The 23400-nt window shown below is 32.5% G+C and overlaps 1 protein-coding gene across 4 annotated transcripts in view; it reads right to left on the bottom strand.

Annotated features, from left to right (window-relative positions):
* The window catches only part of LOC114342162 (lysosomal acid phosphatase), a 158421-nt gene that overhangs the window by 31287 nt on the left and 103734 nt on the right, over positions 1–23400 (bottom strand). For 3 of the 4 annotated variants that reach the window (XM_050647020.1, XM_028292945.2, XM_050647021.1), the window contains exon 2: positions 16039–16137. The exons of the other annotated variant lie outside the window; for it this stretch is intronic. In XM_050647020.1, coding sequence (XP_050502977.1) covers positions 16039–16137 — 99 coding nt within the window. The remainder of the gene's footprint in view (positions 1–16038; positions 16138–23400) is intronic. 4 annotated transcript variants of the gene reach the window in all.

Below are 23400 nucleotides of genomic sequence, written 5' to 3'. Positions count from 1 at the left end.
TGGATTATCGCGACAACGAATATTTTACTGTGCAAAATATGAAGAACGAAAGTAAATTGCAAATTATATTGTTGTTTATTGGAGTAATCATTAGAGCAAAATACTTTCGTACTTCTTATGTTGCACACTAAATTATTCGTTGTCGCGATAATCCAAAACAGTCGTATATTCGTGGAATACACCCATAGCAACGATTTGAGTTGACGATTAGCTGTGTCGGCAGAAAAGAATATTTGAAGAGGGATTGTGGCGTCACATTTTGGAATTTGAGGTCGGTTATCTCGAAGAAGGTTAGAGATAATGAAGTGCCGTTTTCAGATTTGGATTCAGAAGACAAAACTACATGACAATCCATCGGTAAATCAGCTCTAAGTACTGCAGGAGAGGCGACTCACGAACGAACGGACGAACAGACTCTGCGAATTTATAAATAAAAAGTTTTCGTTGATAATGATAGATATAATGATAGTGATGGGATCAAAACACGTTTTAATAGGCGAGGACCTCCAAAATGAACAGGTACTGACCACAGTGTGGTAAAAATGGATAATTTTGGTCATACTTTATGTTTTTGATGCTGCTAAAAACGAAAATGAGGTATATTTTGGATTTTATGTGGGGGAACATTGTCAAATTCGCAATTTTACCCTAAAAATTAAAAAAATGAAATCACTTTTTTGCGTTTAACTCGCTGCAACTCTGTTAAATGGTAATATTTTTTTCTAAAATTTTTATAGTATATTATATTCCTCACCTTTCTGAAGAAACTAGAACCTGCTTCAAGTTTTCACTCTTATTCTAATGAAAGTTACGAATTCTTTAAAGCAATTGGTGCAAATTCATGAGTGGCAAAGTTTAAGCTTTAAAGTTAAGTGACGAAATTTGAAATTTAACTTCTTTTAATCACGATTATGTTAAAACAGAGTACAAAGAAGTTCTCTGGAAAGTTTTAGATCAAAATGTTTTGTGAAAAAAAAATTGTGCTACATTTAACATCGACGTTATAAATCCCCAAAATATCGCTTTTTTCGAGATACAGACCATGGGTGGTGAATGGCTAGTTTTAGTCTTACTTTATGTTTTTGATGGTGCTGAAAACGAAAATGAAGTTTATTTTGAATTTTAAGTGGGGAAACATTTTCAAAATTGACCCAAAAAATAAAAAAAAATACGTTTCTCTACGTTTAATTCCCTACAACTCTGTTTGTTTTTAATATTTTTTTCTGAAATTTTTACACCATATTTTTCACCTTCCTAAAGGCTATGTGGCCTGTTGCAAGCCTTCTGTTCTATCGCAATAAAAGTTATGAATTTTATAAAGTTAAAGGTGGAGATTCGTGAAATGCAAAGTTTAATTCGAAAAGTTGAGCGACAAAATTTGAAATTTAGCTTTTTAATCACAGTTATGTTCAAATATAGGGTACAATAAAGTTTTACGGAGAGTTTTGGTCAAAATTTTTTATAAAAAAATGGTTTATAGAACTATATCATTTATAGCAAATGGTAATAGATAAAAACTTTTAATTTTAAGAAAAACGTGATTTATTTTTTTTTATTTTTACGGTAAAATTGCAATTTTGACACTGCTCCCAGTGGCAACGTTGGTTTGGCTAGATAAACAAGTTCGAAAATTTACTGTGAACAAATCGCGAAAATACTTAAAACGGAGGTGAAAATAAAATCTAAACACCATACCAAGTAGCATCTAGAGACAACGGCGAAGTGTACATCAAAATTCGGAGTGAAACAAACATTTTTAAGTAAATAAAACCGGCAGAGCAAGTAAGCAATTAAATATTGAATTTAATAAGAAGGTAACCGCTAAACAATTTTTAGCGGTGTTGCCAAATCTGAAAAAAGAACTGGGAAATAGGGAAGGAAGAAATAAATACCTACCCTTTTATTTTTTTAATAGGCCAGTCTGAGAAGGGCAAGAATCTCCAAGAAGTCGATTCGGATTTTTGCACTTACCGCAGACATAGCCAAATTATACGTGTGTAAAAATATACTTTAGTATCTAATTAATCAAATAGTAACAACATGGAAGAATTAATAAAAGATTTGCGAGAAAAATAATTGGACAGAATGGAAGCAAGGGATACGAGGATACAACAAAAATTGGATGAATCCAAGAAGAGCTTAAAGGATTAAGACATCAAAACCAGGAGCTCAAAAGAGAAAATGTGCTACTAAAGAAAGAAATAAACCAACAGAGAGATAGAATGGAGAAAATTGAGACAGATATGAAGAGAAAAACTTAATTATATACGGACTTGAAGAAACGCAAAATGAAGATACCCAAATGTTGTCAAACAAAGTGCAGGAAGTCATGAACAAAATGGAAGTACATTGCAGAGCAGACCAAGAGACAACAGAAATTAGAAGATTAGGCAGTAAAACTAACAACTCAGAAAGACCGGTCCTTGTTGAGCTAACAAGTGGAAGTAAAAAAAAATGGAAATCCTAAAGGAAAGCGGAAAATTAAAAGGAACAAAATGATTCGTGAATGAGGCTTACCCAAGAACCATCTTGGAACAAAGAAAAATACTTTTAAAGCACAAGAAAGAAGCAAGAACAAAAGGATATACTGCGAAGATTAAATATGACAAGCTAATAATAAACGGAGATGAATACGGACTAGAAGAAGTCAAAACATGGAATACTCTAACGGATGAACGAAGAAAAGAAAATATTACAAAAACTCCCATAGATAAAACTAGAGCCAGAACAATGAGTGATAGATCCCCACACAGGGAAAATGACCAAAGAGAAAAAATGATGAAAGTACCCCATCCAGCAAAAAACTAGGATTAAAACCAGAACAACATACGGAGACAGGAACGGAGAGGAAAGGACATGGAACATTCAGTACTATGAAAGAGCAAACAACGAGGATAACATATAACAAGGAAGAAAAGAAAAATGAAAACAAATGTCAAACGAGAATAGGTACATGGAATATAACCTCGATAGCAGGAAAGGAACGTGAATTAACAGAGGAAATGGAAAGATTTGAGCTGCAGTTGATAGAAATAAGCGAGAAGAAAAAAGTAGGAAATGGAATTGTCGATATCGGAGGGCAGCACATGTTATACTATTCCGGAGTTCAGATAGGACAAAGAGCAAAAGAAGACGTGGAAATAGTTGTAACGAAAGAAATGAATAGAAGAATAACCAAATTCAAACCAGTATCATCAAGAACTATATACATAAAGATAGAGTTAGAAGAAGAAGAATGTCACATAATACAGGTATATGCACCGGTAGAAGGAACAGAGCATAAAAAACAGAACTATTCTATGATGAGATACAGAAACTTATTGATGAGATACAACAGGAAGGCAAAAACATCATTTTACTAGGAGACTGGAGATTAATTTACCAACAGATATTGAAATCGGTGTGGACCTAGGGCCTACAATTATGGGGCTGTACCAAAAAAAGCAATTACCGAATTTTAGAAACGCTCCAGAACCTAATATTAAGGAATATTGTATGTGCTCCTAGATATGTTCGAAATGACGATTTGCGTAGAGATCTTAAAATCGAATCTATTCCAAATGAAATTAAGAAAGTCGCCAGGAGACATGAAGAGAGGCTCCATAAGCATCCCAACCATGAAGCACTTCAGCTTCTTGTCAACGAACCCCAGATGCGAAGGCTCAAGAGGACTAAACCGTTCGAGCTCGTGTAATGTGTGAAGTTGTGCCGGGCTTAGTTAGTGTTGTGCATTGTATTGTAGCCACAACAAAGACGTGAGCAATTAGTGAAAAGCAGAGTCAGTGCTGTGCTGTGTAGCCACAACAAAGAAGTGGGCATTTCATGTAAAAAACAGCTAGGATGGACCAGGTGACATCTAGTTTACAAACATTTTTAGGGAAAGTAGGTTAAAGAAAAATACTGATTAATCTTGTAGATTAGGTATATTTATATTGCTTAAATAAAAAAAAACTAGGAGACTGGAATGCAAGAAGAGGAAATGATGATAATATGACATTAAGCTGCTTGGGAAGGTATGGAGAAGAGACGATAAATAGGAATAGTAGAAGAATGATAAGTTTCTGCCAAATAAATGACTTGTTAATAGGTAATTATTTCTGGTATAAACCGAGAAACGAAAAATATACATACGTAGAAGAAGAAACAAATGCGAGAAGCATATTTGACTACATAGTATATCCTTGAGACGCAGACCTAACGATACAAAATATAAAAACAGAGAACGAAGCCGAACTCGGTACCCAACACGGACTAGTGACAGCAGAGATAAACATGAAACTAATGGAAATAATAGAGAGTCCTCAATATACAAGAGTAGCAATACATAAGATAAAAAATATGGAAGTGAGGAAGTTATACCAAAGAGAGACTGATAAAATACTGGAACAGCATGAAAACAATGAGGAAATATGGAATATGGATGATAGATGGAAAAAATTGAGAGACACGTTATGGAACATTGCAAAACAAGTATGTGGAATAAGAAAGAACGGGAAGAATAATAAAAGAACTGGATGGTGGGATAAGGAAATAAAGCAAGCAGTAAAAAAGAAGAAAGAAATGTGGAAGCGATACATAAACACAAATGAAGAGCAAGACAGACCTGAATACAGAAGACAGAAAAATATTGTGAAAGAACTAGTAAAAGATGCGAAGAAGAAGAGCTGGAAGGAATTCGGTGAAGAATTAAACGAAGGTTTTGGGAATAACAATAAACAGTTTTGGAATAAAATAAGAAGCATGAAAAGAGCAAAAAGGAAACAAATAAGAGGAATTAGAAATGAGCGAGATGAATTTAAAACAAACATACAGGACATACTAACCATATGGAATAAGCACTATAAAGAAAAATTCGGAACAAGCAACCAACAAAATGAGGAGAGAGGACAGCAGGAAAGAGAAGAGGATAGGGACAATCGAGTAGACGAAATTCATATCAAAGATATTAAAGAAGGATTGGCAAGAATAAAGATTGGAAAAGCGGGAAGTGCAGATGACATAGATCCGGAGATGATGAAGTACGTGGGAGAACGAGGCAAGCTTTGGCTACTGGAAATAATGAGGGAAGCATGGAGAACAGAAAAGATACCGAAAGACTGGGAAGAAAATTTATTGATACCAATACACAAGAAAGGAGATGAAGCGGAATATGATAACTATAGGGCTATATGCTTATCATCAGTGGCATATAAAGTCTACACCGGGATAATAGAAAGGAAGCTCAGGAAAGAACTGGAAGGAAAACTAGAAGAAGAACAAGCTGCTTTTAGGAAGGAAAGAGGAACAATAGATTATATACATACTGAGAAATATAATTGAAAGGAAAAACGAAATAGGAGAAGACTTATATATTACGTTTATAGATATTAAAGCTGCTTTTGATTCTATAAATAGAGAAGTAATATGGTCAGTAATGGAAGACCTGCAAATCCCGCAAAATATAGTAAGCGTGGTAAAAAGTACATATAAAAACGTACTTGCTAAAGTACAAATAAACGGAAACAGATCGCCGATAATAAACCTAAGGAGAGGAATAAAACAAGGGGACAGTCTCAGCCCAGTTTTGTTTATATTAGTAATGGATAGAGTAATTTTGAGCGCTAAAAGAAGGTCAAGGCATTTACAGTCAACAATAGGGTACAGGAATTTTGTACCCGTGAGGATGGAGGGATTACTATATGCAGATGATCTAGTAATAATAGCAGACAGTAAAGAGAAAATGCAAATATTATTCGACATCTGGGTGGAAGAAATAGAAAATTTGAAAATGGAGGTAAATGTAAAGAAAACGAAGGCCATGATAGTAGCCCAAAAGAAAAGGGAAGAAATAAACCAAACGATATTTAGGTGCAAAAACGAAATAATAGAAACAGCCTCGACGTTTTAATACCTGGAAATAATAATATCTGAGGATGGAAAGGTAGATCAAGAAGTCTCATACAGGGCGAAAAAAGCAAATAAGATCTACTATGCACTCAATAAAACAATATTTGGATTGGAAGAAATTGATAAAGAAATAAAACTGAAGGTATACAATGCAATATCTGTACCTGTATAACTTTAATATATGCAAGTGAGACATGGGTAAACAATGCAAAGATAGACAGTACAATAAACGCAGCGGAGATGAAGCAGCAGAGAAAAATAGCAGGAAAAACGAAATTGGACAGAATAAGAAATGAAGATATTAGACAAAGACTGAAACAGGAATCGATAATAACCAAGATCCAAAAAACAAAATTAAAATGTTATGGACACATTAACAGAATGGACCAAGAAAGGCTACCAAAGCAGGTGATGGAATCAAAAAGATATGGTAAAAGAAGGAAAGGGAGGCCAAGGAAGAGATGGATCGATCAGATTATAGAAATTGGACAGGAAAAAGGAAAAACACATTAACAAATGAAAGAGTTAGCAAAGGACCGCAAGAAATGGAAGATATGGATAGAGGTTGAATAAAATCTCTGACGCCCCTGAGGGGTGTAGTGGAGTTTCGAGAAAGAAGAATAAGAAGACACTACTCCCCACTTAAAATTCAAAATAAACTTCATTTTCGTTTTCAACGCCACCAAAACCACAAAGTAAGACTAGAATTAGCCATTCACCATTTATGGTCAGTATTAGCGTTATTTTGGGGATCTACAACGTCGATATAAGTTGCACTATTTTATTTTATATAAAACACTGTGATCTAAAACTTTCCCGAAAACTTCGCTGTACTCCATATTTTAACATAAGTAAACGTGATTAAAAAGCTTTTCGTCACTCAAATTTTGCGATTAAACTTTGCAATTCAGCATTGTTTAAAATGATTGGTGAGAAATAATATAAAAATTTCAGAAAAAATATTAAAATGGAACAGAGTTGTAGCGACATAAACGCAAAAAACGTGATTTAATTTTTTGTATTTTTAGGATAAAATTGCGATTTTGACACTGTTCCCCCACATACAATTCAAAATAAACCTCAGTTTCGTTTTCAACTCCATCAAAAACATAAAGCATGACCAAAATTAACCCTTCACCACACCGTGGTCAGTATCTCGAGAAATAAGCATTTTGTTGGGGGTGTGCCGCTTGTATAAAAAATACAAATGCGTAGATTCAATACGTATAAAAAAGAATTGAATACACGCATAAAAAAAGGATAACAGTAAATTCTGATCCTGGAACACGTGTTCTGGTAGGGGAGCCCAAGCGGGAATTTTTCCAGTTACTCGAGCGCTTCAGATTATCATATCGGGAGAAACCTGGTACCCTGCAGATGTACCTCTAACATATATTGGCTCTTAACACAGGGGAGTTCGTTAAGAACGGCCCGGAAAAAAAATTATTCTTAAAAAAACTTGAAATTGTCAGATTAAGATAAGGTAAGTTAAATAAGTACATACATGCAAAAGAGTGTATATTTCGAAAATCTGACGATTTGAGCCGGGCGTAAGAAAATGGATGAGTCCCAAAATTTCACAAGAAAAAAGCGAATATTTCGCGAAATAAATAACAGATGGAAAAACTAAAAACTACGTGTCCAATATTTTTTAAAAATCTGTCGAATGATACCAAACACGACTTCCCACGGGGAGGGGTGGGGGATAAATTTAATATTTTAAATACGAGTCCCGCGATATTTCGCGAAATGAACATCAGATCGACAAACTGTAAAATACACTTATTCAATATTTTTGAAAAATCTATCGAATGGCACCAAACACGACCACCCACGGTGGTGGGGCGGAGGGTTACTTTAAAATCTTAAATAGGAGCCCCCATTTTTTATTGCAGATTTGGATTCCTTACGTAAAAATAAGTAACTTTTATTCGAAACATTTTTCAAATTATGGATAGATATCATTATAATCGGAAAAAACTTTACTTAACTTTATTGAAAACTTTACTTAACTTTTTTTGGTTTTAGGACCAACTAGTCGAGGAAATGAAGCATTTTGGCTCGCAATTTTTTCGTCCAGCATAGATTTACTTGAAATTTTTACAGAAGGTAGGGCATAGTCAAAGGATCATTTTCTATATCATACCGCTGTGCGCTAAAACCTTGGGGGTGGTTGCCACCCCATCTCGGTGGTGGAAATTTTTTATTCAATTATAACCATGTAAATCGATGTAATAAGTGATTCTAAGAAAAAAATATTTTTACATTTTCTTCGTAAAACTAATATTTTTTGAGTTATTTGCGCTTAAAAGTAAGAGTTTTTCGACGAAAAAATCGACTCCTTTAGAAGTTTTTTTAGAATACCTCGAAAAATATGCATTTAATCAAAAAAACTGTAGATAGCAAAATTGTATCTTTTAGTAACATAAATCTAATTATTTTTCTATAATATCTTTATGACCAAAACAAACCAAGATACGGTACGTTAAAAGTTAGCTTTTTTCGTCAAATGTATAATTTGAAATATTCAAAGCCAAATACCGGGAAAACGTTGCATTTTTTGAGAAAAATTTAAGTAATATTTTTTAAACTATACAATTAACTATTAAAAAAAATAAAAAGTTTCTAGCATGAAAATTTAGCGACTTTTGATAAAAAAAGTTCGGTACCTGCTTTTCTCTACGAAAGAATCAGTGAAAACAACCCCCTAAATACCCTCCTAATTAAAAATTAATCTTAACCTTTCTGTAATTCCTTGTATATTTGTATTACCAATACATCCAAGAAGTTGAACCTATTTAAAAGGCCTAATTTTAGAAAAATTGGAGTTTAAAGAAAAATTGATTTTTTGCAATTTCGTATTTTTCACCTTTTACTTCCAAATATTTCCGAAAATACTAGAGTTACGAAAAAAATGATAGACTACTAATTTGTAGCCTTTTTAATAACTAAAATTCAACTTTACATAGATTTTCATTACATTGAACAGTTAGTGAGATATAGCTGTTTAAATCCTCTATTTTCGAGCAAGCACCCCCTTATTCGAGCCCTTTAAACCCACCCCAATTAAAAACTAAGGGATCTTACGGAATTTAATTTACACAGTCTTATAGCTCTTACAAAATACTACAAAATTATTTTTGAAAAAAAAATTATCGCCAAAACTAAAGGAGCTATGTTTATAAAACGATTTTTTTTTTGAAAAATTCGAATTGTCCGCTTATGGACCATTTTCAATGTATCACAATGTACCAAGGAACCGGTTCGTATATTGGAAGATGACTAAAAAACTATTTTGTATTTGTATTTGTGCACATTTGTAAATTCGTATTTTTCTGTAAATAAATGTTTTTGTAATTCTTTAATTCTACTTTTTTTTATACAGATCAATTAAATTATCTACTTATAAAAATTGTAATGTTATTAAGGGTGGTTTTTAAGGGTTTAAATATTATGATATTCTATCCTAAAGCATAACACAATCATTATTTAACCAATCCACACCAAATTTTACCCATATTATAGTTAACAATGTTTTTATATAATTTTTGAAAATAAGGGGTAGTTTACACCCCTAAAAATAATCAACGCCCTTGAGCATGATATAGAATATAAAGTACAGTGTGAGATAATCCTAATCCTAAATTTTTATATAAATCGATGCAAGCCGAAATTATTCTTTTAGTATAAGTAAATTTTTTATATATGTATAGCTCCAACCAGGGTGGTTTTAAGTGTTGAAATAGGTGTCGCGAAAAAAGGTCGCCAACAATTGGTCGAGCGAAAAAATGTCGCGCACATTTGAGCGCGTATCAAAAGGTCGCCGGCGAAAAAACAGCGCCGACGAAATAAGGACGCGTGCAATTGATCGCGCGAAAAAAGATCGCGTCATGTTTTACATTATTAAAACCATTCAATTGGTTTTCAAAAAGGTTCTAAAGAAATTCTATTTGCATACTTTAACTTTATGCATTATGAGCCGATTAGTCTTGGAATTCCATCTAATTACTTTTTAATGTATTTTGGATGTATAAGAAGATGGGAAAAATAACGTATATCTAAATACTTTTTAATGTATTTTGGATGTGTAGGAAGATGGGAAATATAGGAGAATGGGAAATTATTTCATATGGTATTTTCAGGTTATTCAAGTGAATATACTTGAAAATTGAACAATTTTTAACATGAAGAAAGTATTTTTTTTGTTCTACGTGAATAATTTTAATATATGGATCTAAATTCAGAAAGGTACTTTCCTTCACACTTTTTACAGGCTTAGGACTGTCAGCAAAAAACTGGCGTGTTTAAAAGTGTTTGCTCTTCCTAATCGGATATCGTTAAAAATGTACAGTAATAATAGTTCTATTTACAGTATATATTACATACAAACGAATACCAGGTACCAGTTTACCTATTTTTGGTATTTTCAGAGACCGGTAATTAGCATAATTGGTTCTTAGTAGAAAGTCGTTATGCAGATTAGTGAAGAATAAGTAGTTTAGATAAGGGCACCTTATTGTGTAGGTATTTATTAGGAATTCCATGAAGTCATTACGATAAGACATTATTAGAAATGCTAAAATAAATATTGTACAAAAGTTCTTTGTCTAATTGTGCGTTATTCACTAATGTGGTAATTATTATTCCATATTCGTGAAACGTACTTTTATTACTTTTTAATGTATTTTGGATGTATAAGAAGATGGGAAAAATATCGTATATCTCATTATTCATTAGCTTGTCGATTTGTCAAGATGGTCTTAACTTACGTAAAGAGTCAAAAAGGTGCCAATATGTTGGTGTATAATGGATATATCCATAGAAAGGAAAAAACGATTGATCAAAAGACAATTTGGAAGTGCGCTCAGTACAATACGCATAAATGTACCGGGAGAGTTCACACAGTGGGAGATGAAGTAGTGAAAAGTACAAGTCACAACCACGTTGCCGATGCGTCAATATTAGAAGCAAAAAAGGCTTGTAACAGAATGAAAGAACTGGCTCATCAAGTTGAACTAACAACACAAGGAATCATAGCTACCGTTTCACAAGAAGTGTCTGTGGGTGCAACTGGGCAGCTACCTTCTATTTCATCCCTAAAGCGAACTATTCAGAACACACGCCAAAGAGTGGAAGCTATTCCGGCAAATCCAAGAAGCTTAACAGAGCTTATTATTCCGGAAGAATACACCAGAAACAATAACGGCGAACCGTTTCTTTTATTTGACAGTGGTCCAAACGAACAGAGAATTTTAATATTTTCCACTGAAAGAAATTTAACTTTGATGGCGAGCTGTGAATACTGGTATGCCGATGGAACATTCACATGTACTCCTCTATTGTTTGGTCAGCTGTATACAATACATGGCGTACAGTATAGCAACGTTATTCCAACTGTTTTTGCTCTACTTCCTAATAAAACTCAGGCAACATACACTCGACTCTTCCATGAATTAAAAACGTTACGACCAGGTTTACGTTCTACAACAATAATGGTGGATTATGAAAAAGCAGCAATTAATGCTTTACAACAAGAGTTTCCTGAAGTCAGAATCCGTGGATGTTTCTTTCATTTCACACAATGTTTGTGGAGAAACATGCAAGGTACAGGACTGCAACAAGTTTATACAGAAGACGCGAATTTTGCTCTACATCTGCGACAATTGGCAGCCCTAGCCTTCGTACCTGAAGTAGATGTTGTTGCAACATTCGGAGAGCTACTGGACAGCGAGTTTTACACTCAAAATGAAAATTTACTAACACCTTTAATAAACTACTTTGAGGATGTATGGATAGGCAGATTGGATCGACGACAACAAAGAAGACCGCCAATGTTTCCAAGGAATCTTTGGAATTGCTTCGAATTTATAGAGGAAGATCTACCGCGTACTAATAATGCTGTCGAAGGTTGGCACAACAGCTTCTCCTCGATATTAAATGCAGCACACCCAAATCTATGGAAGTTTATTACGGGGCTAAAGAAAGAAGAGAGTTTAAATCGATTAAAAGTGGAGCAATACATAGCTGGAAACCAACAACCTCAAAAAAAAATTTATAAAGATACAGCGCGGCGAATAAAACGATTTGTTTGCAATACGGGAACCGGCCAAATCTAGAATATTTAAGAGGAATTGCCCAAAATTTTCAACTGCAAGTATAAAAAACTAAAAAACAATTAAAAAAAAAATTTAAAAAAAAAAACAAAAAAAAAAATAAAAATTAAAAAAACACAAAAAAATAAAAATAAAAAAAAAATAAATAAAAATTAGAAAAAAATAAAAAAATTAAAATTAAAAAAACTTTTAAACACGCCAGTTACTAACTGCCAGTCCTAAGCCTGGATAAAGTGTGAAGGAAAGTTAAAGTATGCAAATCTGTTATTAATATAAATGTATTCTTTAACTATGATATCTTCAATAAGTACTCACCAGTGACAATGTATTAATGAAATTGTGCCTGTTATATAATTTTTAACCACAATATCATTATTTTATTTGGGAAATTTTATTTTAATAAAGATGGTAGCCCTTAACCTACCCTATCTATATGTAGTATATACCCTGTAAAATATATTAAGCTTATATTAAAACTTACTCTTAAATAACCAAGGGTAAATTTTGCGACACTGCCAAGTCGTGAAATAATACCTCTAGGTACTTTCCCTACAACATTTACAGTTAAAATTACCTTAATTCGACCATTAAATTGGTCGAACATTTTACATGATCAATTTCAAATAGGATTATTTACTTCCAATTATTTTCCTATTATTTAAAGTGGAAAATAAAACTAAAGTCATTTAGAAGTCAATATTGGGTTGACGAAATATTTTTTACCAATAGGTTAAAATGACTAATAAGAAAATATTTAACTGTTTGGGTCATTATTTAACAGCAATCCTTTAGTTCTATTGCATCATCTAAATCTGACCTAAGCCTGGATTAAGTGTGAAGGAAAGTTAAAGTATGCAAATGAAAACATATTTTCTGACGCGATCTTTTTTCGCGCGATCAATTGCACGCGACCTTATTTCGTCGGCGCTGTTTTTTCGCCGGCGACCTTTTGATACGCGCTCAAATGTGCGCGACATTTTTTCGCTCGACCAATTGTTGGCGACCTTTTTTCGTAGATCCGTTGAAATATTATGGTACTATATCTTAAGGCATAAAACAATCATTATGTAACTAATAAGAACCAAATGTTGACAATATCTATTAAAGTTTGAAATGTTATTTTTATAATTTTTTACAATTAGGGGTAGTTTTCACCCTTAAAAAAACAAAAGCGTACAACGGCTCAATATAGAAAATGAACTAGAGGGTGGAATGAGCCTAATCCCAAATTTTTATACAAATCGATGCTGGACGAAAAAATTGCGAGGTTTTGCCATTTTTTCAGTTTCATTTGCTCGACTACTACTCTTCACAACCCAATAGGTCCCCATAACGCTCGAGTGACTGCACATTTAGCATACTTTGCTCCCCTACTATTACGAATAAAACATGAAGCATATGTTGGCATGAAAAGAGTTTGAATGATAATTTTTCAACAGATTAACATATAACGTACTGTTCTTACGATGTCAGTTGGACCAGAGGCATTTTTGGGGTCCGGTCAGTAATTCTACGAAGAGCATAGACATAGAAATAAAGATAAACCATATAAACATTTGCTTGCTTCAAAATTGATCACTCCTTGTATTAGTCCACATGGACGCGGGTGTGGCTTATTACTTTCTAACGTATCTTATTGGGCAATACTGAAGAGTAATTGGTCAAATTGTTCGGAAGTGCTTAGGCTCAAATCATATTGTTATCTGGACAAAATACCTTCTCATGTTTCAAAGGCGGCAAGCAATATAAACACTATATAAACAGTGTCGTCGTCATAACTTACAATTATTTTATTTTTATAATACATTTTTTGTCTCATTTCTTTAGTACTTAAAAATGAATAAGCACATTAAATTGCATTTGTAAGTATTATATACTTTTAATGATCAATTTTAAATTTTAATAACTGTATTGTTTATACAGGATGTCCCATATATTATGCGAGAATTAATGACGTCAATTTGCTCAGTCCGCTGATTGGATAATGTAATTAATGGAATTTGTCATGTTTCATATTTTTATTTTTTCCATATTTTCCTTTGTATGTGTCCATGTCTAAGAGCCATATATGAGGAGAGGGAGTGTACATTGATTGAAGACCCTTGATTTTAGGTATTGGGGGTATTTTCTTTTTCTTTAGAATAAAAGACAGTTTTCCGAGTGATGCCCAGGCCAATCTCATTAATTTTTTTATTTATTCGGTCTTATTTTTTTTATTTAATTTAGTGATTTGTCCTAGAATATCTCTTTTACTTGCTTTATTCTTGTTTGTGCCACTGTAATTATTGGTTCTCCTTGTTGATTGGTCATGGCTTTTGTTTTACTGTAAGCGATGTTCAGTCCCATCTTTGTCGATTCACTATCTAGTGCTTCCATCATTCTTTGTAATTCTTCACTATTTTCTGTTTTAATACAATATATTATTTACAAGTCAAAAGTGACATTTGGAAAAATTGTGTAGCTCATGTTCAAGTAAAATAAAAATATTATCTTGCTTTGTCACCAATATTAATGTCTTCTTCTTCTTTTCCTTCTTCTTCTTCTTGTGTAGACATGACTCTGTGTGTTTTTCAATGTGCCTCCAGTAAGTTGTCATTCCATCGTTTTCGTGGTCTTCCCACTTAGGTTTGGATCCCGCGTATGAAAAAAAGTTGATTAATAGCAAGCTGAAAATTTTTTAATAGCTTAAGGGTGTCTAGTTGGAGAAACTTTGATATATGGGAACACTGGAACAGGGGAAGTTTTAATTGTGGAACAGGTTAAAAATTTGGAACGGCCAGACCACGAAAACAGCACATGTATTTTGTCCGACAGAACAGACTTAAACTCTCCGAACAGAGATTAAACTCTCATGCAAAAATCAGCCTACTATTTATCACCAAATGGGCGTTTTAATGAGTGGAACATGTAGAATATGCCAAATGACAGGAATTATGACAGGTGATAAATAGCAGTCTGATTTTTGCATGAAAGTTTAATCTCTGTTCGGAGAGTTTAAGTCTGACCGTTCCAAATTTTTAACCTGTTCCACAATTAAAACTGCCCCTGTTACAGTGTTCTCATATATCACAGTTTATCCGACTAGACACCATTTAAGCTATTAACAAATTTTCAGCTTACTATTAATCAACTTTTTTTTCATACGCGGGATACAGACCTAACTGATCGTCTTCCTATTAGGGAACCGTCTCTCGCCGTCCTTACTACTTTGTTTTTTGTCATTTGGCTCATGTAGTTGTTCCATTATACTCTTCTGCTTTTTACCCAGTTATTAATGTTGCATATCTGTCGTATATCTGCACTTCTAGCTCTTCCCATATCCCATCGATTTTTCAAAGTATTTTCATCTCTGCTGTTTCTAGCATTATTTCTGTCCTTTCTGTATCAAGTCGTGTTTCTGCCGCGTATTTATGTCATTATTGGTCTGATAACTATTGTGTAAATTGCGCCTTTCACTTCTTTTCCAATATTGGTGTGGTAGTTATAAACACAACAAGTGTCGAATCAAGTTCTGAACATACGGATAGTGATATATTTCAACTTGTCAAAAATATGTCCCATGTACAGTAGTAAAAGTGATCTCTCCATTAGTCATGAATTAAGACAATTCGACTGGAAGACGAATTGTTCGTTTTCATGTATTTTATGTGTATATTCAAAGTGTAGTCTTATTTCTATATTTCTCAAATTAATAAGCACGTTAAATTTCATTTGTATTATGTATTTTTAATTATCTTTGGTGTCAATTTCATAAAGAAATGTGAACAATTAACAACATTATTACTGTTTAACAAATATTGAACCATAATTTAAAAATAAAAGTTTACCCATTAATTTTTATTGCGCCGCCTATGTTTTACAAACGGCGCCGACAATCGGTGTCGAATTTTGTTTTTATACTGGTCCAACTGACATCGTAAGAACAGTAATTGGTAACTTTAACTACCATTATTAAATAAATATAATTTCTTTTTAAGTTAGTAGCTAGTATGGTAATAATAAACGGTTTTAAAATTAGGAAAATGGCTGTTACATATACCTTTGTCAGTTGTCCAAAACCCATGGGCCAGTATGTCAAATTGTAATATTCGTCACGTGGAAATGAAATAAGGGGCGCTCTGTCCCCATGCCTGTACATCTAAAAAACAATAAATAGCTTAATAGTATAATACAAAAAATGTTTAATTGAATTACGTGGTTACAGAAACAGTCACGTCAGTCACGTGTAGTGTATAGCAATTTTGAAAACACCAAAGCATATTATTATTCCTATTATTTCGACTAATACACATTAAAATGTAGAAAACTGTATTATTTGTAAAATAAGATATAATATGCCTATAAAATCTATTTAATAATTTATTGTAATATTCATGATCATCTAGCCTCGAAAGTCTACTGTTAAACATAGAAAATCCTTTTCCTGGTATTTCCAAATATATCTAAATTTACTTCGAACACTCCGTGTATAGCTTTTTAAAAAATATTTATTTCAAGAAATCTACAAAGTACGTCTTTGTACTAATTACTGTACTAATTAAACTGAATTAAAAATGAAACAATTACAACTAACATGGTAACAAACTATGAAATAATATAATAATGCCGAAAATGCTGAAACAGTATACGCTTCCTGGCCAACGTCCTCTAACCTAACCGTGTTGAGCTGCCCCCCCCCCACTTGCAAAAATTAAAAAACAAATAGCTCTGATTTATGAGCTATTTATAAGCTTTCATAATCCGTAAACTAACAATTTTGAGCTCGTTCCACTGAGCAGGAATTTAATACTTTAGTGGGGGGGGGGGGGCTGAGTCAGACCCCCGCCCCTTAAAAATAGGAATATTGAATTGGTTTTTGCGGCAGAGTTACGAGCTATTTATGAGCTCTTGAAATTATATAGTTTCGATTTTTGAGCTCATCCCCTTCACTCCCAAACAACCCTTTAATTGATTTAACTTAAGAGAAAAATGCTGAGAAAACTTAAAATATATCGTATTGCGGATATAATTCCTATAGCTTATATACTCTAAGAATAAACTAATAAATCACGTGCATTTCGATTATTGAGGTACAACCCCCTCGCAAGAAAACCACCCTATCTTCCCGGCTTAAGAGAAAGTTATACTTAAAATGCATTAAATTAATTATTTGGCGACTACGTATCATTTAATAATTTATAAGCTCCCAAATTACGCGCATTTAGATCAGTAAATTGCAATTAAATTTGTATAGTGCAGTCACTGAAGGTAAAAATGAACGATTACCTTCAATTTCGGTGAACCTTCATCGATTTTCACGAAAATTTGTCAGTGGTTAGAGGATACCTCAAGAAACAAAGGTGACATGGTACCACCTTGCGCCTTTACCCTGAGGGTGGATACCGTCCCTTCTCGAGGGTGAAAATTATTTTATAAAAAATAACTTCACAAATCAATAAAAGAACAAATTAAAAGCAAAATTTATTATATAAAGTTATTAAAATAAGTCAATACTTTTAAGTTACTAAAGATCAAAGATTTTAGTTATTCGTGAAAAAAATGCATGTTTTGAAGCGGTTTTTCGTAAATCACTGAAAAACTGTAAGTTTTTACAAAAAAGTTAATAGTTTAATTCGTATAGCTTATATTCTAAGAATAAACTCTTATATCACGCGCCTTTCGATTATAGAGCTACAACCCCTTCGCAAGAAAACCATCCCATATTCCCGGCCTAAGAGAGAGTTGTCCTTAAAAAAATTTCAATTAATTATTTGGCGACTACATATCGCTTAATAATTTATGAGCTCGCAAAATATACGCATCTCAATTATTGAATTGCCATTTTCTTTCTATAGTGAAGTCACTAAAGGTAAAAATCAACTATGACCTTCGATTTCGGTAAATCTCCATTCATTTTCACGAATTGACAATAACAACTTGCGGTTTTAGCTCGGGGAATATGTCACCCCTTCTCGGGGGTGAAAATTACTTTATTAAAAATAACCCCACAAATCGATAGAGGGATAAATTCTAAGTGTTATTAAAATAAATCAATATTTTTGAGTTATTAAAGATCAAATATTTTAATTTTTGTGAAAAAAAAATGCATGCTTTAAAGCGATTTTTCATAAATAATTCAAAAACTGTAAGTTTTTACAAAAAAGTTTTCACCACTAAAATTGAAGCTAATAAAAAATATAATAAATTGCTTACTTGAAAAACCCTTTAATGTTTATTTAAAGTAAGTTATTGGTAATTAAATGTATATTTTTTTCAGCGACTGTTCAAACCTTAGGATTAAAGCTTAAATAACGGGAAAGAGATGCATTTTATAACACTTATGTACTAAATACTTGTCAAAGTACTTAGAAATACCTATCAAAAATGAGCTCAAGAAAAAGTTGATAGCATCAAAATTTATACTTATAAAGTATACAGCTATAAAACTATATTACATTCAATCTTTCAAATACTTTATTTTTTTTAGATCATATTTAAAATAATAACTCCAACATTACTCGATTGACGTAAAAAATTATAGATAACGAAATTTGAGTTTTTTTTATTAGAAAAGATTTTACTTGTCTTTTGATTTATGTATGAATCAAAATAACGAAGTTAGAAATGTTTGAGCTTAAATTTTACTACGAGAACAATGTAACTGGAGCCCTTTAACCTATTATCCTAAAAAATAATATATTTGAAAGATTAAGCCGGTACTTTATGTTTCGGTTGACAGCCGGTTAGTTAACCGGAGTTTAATCGGGACCTCTTTAGGGTCTCTTGCGTTGTAATAAATGCAATTACAAGTATTATTATGATTATAAATAAGAATAATAATAATACTTATAATTGCATTTATTACAACGCAAGAGACCCTAAAGAGGTCACGATTAAACCCCGGTGAACTAACCGGCTGTTAATCGAGACATAAAGTATCGGGCCTAAATGTAATACAGTTTTATAGCTCTTGAAAATACCTTTCAAATAGTTGGATGTGCCTGATATCATAAAAATTAACAGAGTGATTAAAAAAAATCATTTTTTTTGTAAAAATTTTTGGAGTATAAATTTTGACGTTATCAACTTTTTCTAGAGCCTATTTGATAGGTATTTCGAAGTACTTTTACAAGTATTTAGTTAGTGTTATAAAATTCATCTCTTCCCGTTATTTAAGCTTGTATCCTTAGATTTGAATAGTCGCAGAAAAAACTATATATTTAATAACCCATAGCTTACTTTAAATTTACAGTAAAGGGTTTTTCAAGTCAGCAATTTATTATATTTTTTATTAGCTTCAATTTTAGTGATGAAAACTTTTTTGTAAAAACTTACACTTTTTAAGTTATTTATGAAAAATCGCTTTAAAGCACGCATTTTCTTTCACAAAACATAAAATATTTGATCTTTAATAACTCAAAAATATTGATTTATTTTAATAACATTATATAACAAATTTTGCTTAGAATTTGTCCCTCTCTTGATTTGTGGGGTTATTTTTAATAAAGTAATTTTCACCCCCGAGAAGGGGTGACATATACCCCCAGCTAAGTTGTTATTGTTAATTTTGTTTCTTGAGGTATCCTCTATCCGCTCACCAATTTTCGTGAAAATGAATGGAGATTTACCGAAATCGAAGGTTATAGTTGATTTTTACCTTCAGTGACTGCACTATAGAAAGAAAATGGCAATTCAATAATTGAGATGCGTATATTTTGCGAGCTCATAAGTTATTAAACGATATGTAGTCGCCAAATAATTAATTTAAATTATTTTAAGTACAACTCTCTCTCTTAAGCCGGGAATATGGGATGGTTTTCTTGCGAAGGGGTTGTAGCTTAATAATCGAAAGGCGCGTGATTTAAGAGTTTATTCTTAGAATATAAGCTATACGAATTAAACAACTATTAACTTTTTTGGAAAAATCTACAGTTTTTCAGTGATTTACGAAAAACCGCTTCAAAACATGTATTTTTTTCACGAATGATTAAAATCTTTGATCTTTAATAACTTAAAAAGTATTGACTTATTTTAATAACTTTATATAATAAATTTTGCTTTAATTTGTTTTTTTTTATAGATTTGTGCAGTTATTTTTTATAAAATAATTTTCACTCCCGAGAAGGGGCGGTATCCACCCTCAGGGTAAAGTCGCAAGGTGGTACCATGTCATCTTTGTTTCTTGAGGTATCCTCTAACCACTGACCAATTTTCGTGAAAATCGATGAAGGTTCACCGAAATTGAAGGTAATCGTTAATTTTTACCTTCAGTGACTGCACTATACCAAATAAATTGCAATTTACTGGTCTAAATGCGCGTAATTTGGGAGATTATAAATTATTAAATGATATGTAGTCGCCAAATAATTCATTTAATGCATTTTTTCTACAACCATGTTAAAAATGCAATTTTTAGCACTCCATACGAGCGTTAAAAATGCTACTTTAAGGCACTAGTGCTTTAAAAAAAATTTAAGGCACTGCAGTTCGTATTGATCGTATATGCAATTTTGATGTAATGTCAAAAAAATATAAAATTGGAATGTCAGTCAAGTTCAAGAAAAAGTTTTTGTAGATATTGTCCTGTAATTACGTTTGTAGAAAAAATATTGTATGATATGCGTGTTAAAAAGTACATTTTTAAGGCACTCATGTGAACTGCAGAACTCGTTATTGCTCATGCTGCAAACTTTCACATGCGTGCCTTAAACGTGTACTTTTAACACTTATATAATAAATAACTTTTAAGTAAAACTTTCTTTAAGCCGGGTAGATAGGGTGGTTTTCTTGCGAAGGGGTTGTAGCTCAATAATCAAAATGCACGAGATTTAATAGTTTATTCTTAGAGTATATAATCTATAGGAATTATATCCGCAATACGATATATTTTAAGTTTTCTCAGCATTTTTGCTGAGGGGATGGGCTCAAAAATCTAAACTATATAATTTCAAGAGCTCATAAATAGCTCGTAATTCTGCCGCAAAAACCGATTCAATATTCTTATTTTTAAGTGGCTGACTCAACCCCCCCACTAAAGTATTAAATTCCTGCTCAGTGGAACGAGCTCAAAATTTTTAGTTTGCGGAATATGAAAGCTCATAAATAGCTCATAAATCAGGGCTATTTGTTTTTTAATTTTGGCAAGTGGGGGAGGGGCAGCTCAACACGGGTCTCTAACCTTGTACATACACTGCTGTTCTTACACTATAACTCCTACCCCGTTAGAATGAGGCTCCGTCAGGTAGCTGAATTCTAATTTCTCCTTGTTCCAATGTTTTCTTTGGTTTTCTTTGTTGTCTTGTTTTGTAAATAAAATATAATAAGGGCAAGATAATACAAATATACAACAGAATAGTCCATATATGCTTGGAGTGTGGAATTGTGGAGTTGTCGTTATGACAGGAAATGGTCCATCGTTATGCATTTTCTAAGGCATATCAAAGAAACATGAAACGTAAATTACGTTTCATGGAAATAAAACACTGCTAAACAAATATACGTCCGGCCATTTATGGATACTCTCCGAAAATAAAAATGTGTCATGAGCATGAATAGCACTCGTTTCATTGGTAGGCGGACTTTGAGATTTGTTTAGCAGTGTTTTATTTTCATGAAACATGTTTCACGTTTCATGTTTCATGTTTTTCGTTTCATGTCTCTTTGGTGTGCGGCTTGCCTTAAGTTCCAGTGACTTCAGGGCAATTTTCATTGGTAAAATTTTGATGGGATTAAATCGAAATTTTGGTTGGTTTATTATCAGTGGTTGTCCATATGTTTTTCCTAAAAAACCAATTCTTGGTTTCTAAATATTATTTTGCTACTCGAATTTTCTATAAGATATATTCCGGTTAATGTTTTAATCTCTGTTCCTTGTGGACAATTTATAGTTAATTTTTCTGATGAAGGAAACATAGCTAAACGTTGTTTTACTTCTGGGATGATTTCTATGTGATTTTTCGAAATTTCGACTCGGATATATTGGCATTCAGAAGAATTTCCATTGGTTATTATTTGTTCTTCACATTTAAATTTATTATTGTTTTGAAGGTGACGAGGGCATTGGAATATTTTACCTTTAGTACACAATTATGTCGTTGAGAGGTTTTATTATATTTTTGGATTTCAGCAAAAATTTTGTGTTTGGTATTATCGTTGAGAATTTTGATTCATGCTCTGTGGGAATAGGTAGTAAATAAAAAAGTTCAGATTCTGATTCGAAATCAATGGGTATAGAAAGAAAATAGGTTATTTTATTTTTGTCTATTTTACAGTTAACTTCTAATAGAGATTCAAAATTTAATATGTTTTCATAATTAACTTCAAACGGAAGTTGAGATTGGTAATGGGAAGGGATTTTTCTTATTTCTGATAGTAATTCTCGGGATTTTATAATGCTTGGGTGTAAGGTTTTGAGCTTACAGAATGTGAATGAGTTTTCGTTATTTTCTAAAACGTTTGGTATTGAATTAAAAATAATTAGCATTTCATTAAACATATCTTTTAAATAGACAATATTTTCAAGATTTCCTTGAAAATTAATTATATCTTTGATTTCTAGTATTTTAGACTTATACGCCAGTCAATGGGAGCAAGAATAGGATATTACCTCCGAATGTTATCCTACTGCATGGATTTTAATGAAATTTTGGGCGTAGCCTCTACTTATCTCCTAATTCAAAGTCTACCCTCTGCCGATGTGTGCTTTTATCTTAGGGGTGGAAAAATTTTTGGTTAAAATTACCAAGGAATTCGCTAAAAAAACCCAATTTTAAGCAAAAACTCTTCCATAATTTTTTTTGAAAACTCAATACTTTTTCAGATATTCGTGGTTGAAAATTGGCCATTTTCATTGAAACATAATACCTTTTCGAACGGTTTTTTGCGAATACCTTAAAAACTATGCATCTAACTAAAAAAAACTATATTAAACTTTTTTGTAGGTTATAAAAAACAAAGAGATAGAAGAAGTTGCTTATCAATTAATGGATATATTCTTGATTTTTGGCGCACGATGCATTTGGCCGAGAGTTCGGTAATGCAGTTATAAATGAGGTAATGTCATACTGGGCTGAGTCAAAATTAGTTCATGGAAAACCAAGGCACAGCCAGAGTCAAGGTTCAGTGGAGCGACCTAACCAAGACATCAAGAAAATGTTAGCAGCCTGGATGCAAGACAATAACACAACAACGTGGTCAAAGGGACTTGTGTTTTTTACGTTTACGATCTTGTCCAGTATTTTACGTTTTAGAGAAATTATTTGCAAACAACCGAGGTGACAAATTATTTTAATTTAGTAACTAAAGTTTAGTAAAAACTAGTTTTGACTGAAATATGCTTAGTCTCAACTAGAATTATCTGAAAATATTTGATAGTATGTACTAGTTTTCACTAGTTAAAACTAGAATTGTCTAAAGCCCACAG

The sequence above is a fragment of the Diabrotica virgifera genome, chromosome 3 (genome assembly GCF_917563875.1).
Source record: "Diabrotica virgifera virgifera chromosome 3, PGI_DIABVI_V3a".
NCBI classification, from domain to species: domain Eukaryota; kingdom Metazoa; phylum Arthropoda; class Insecta; order Coleoptera; family Chrysomelidae; genus Diabrotica; species Diabrotica virgifera.
Note: the sequence above shows the minus strand (reverse complement) of the source record. Positions and strands in the feature narration are given on the sequence as shown.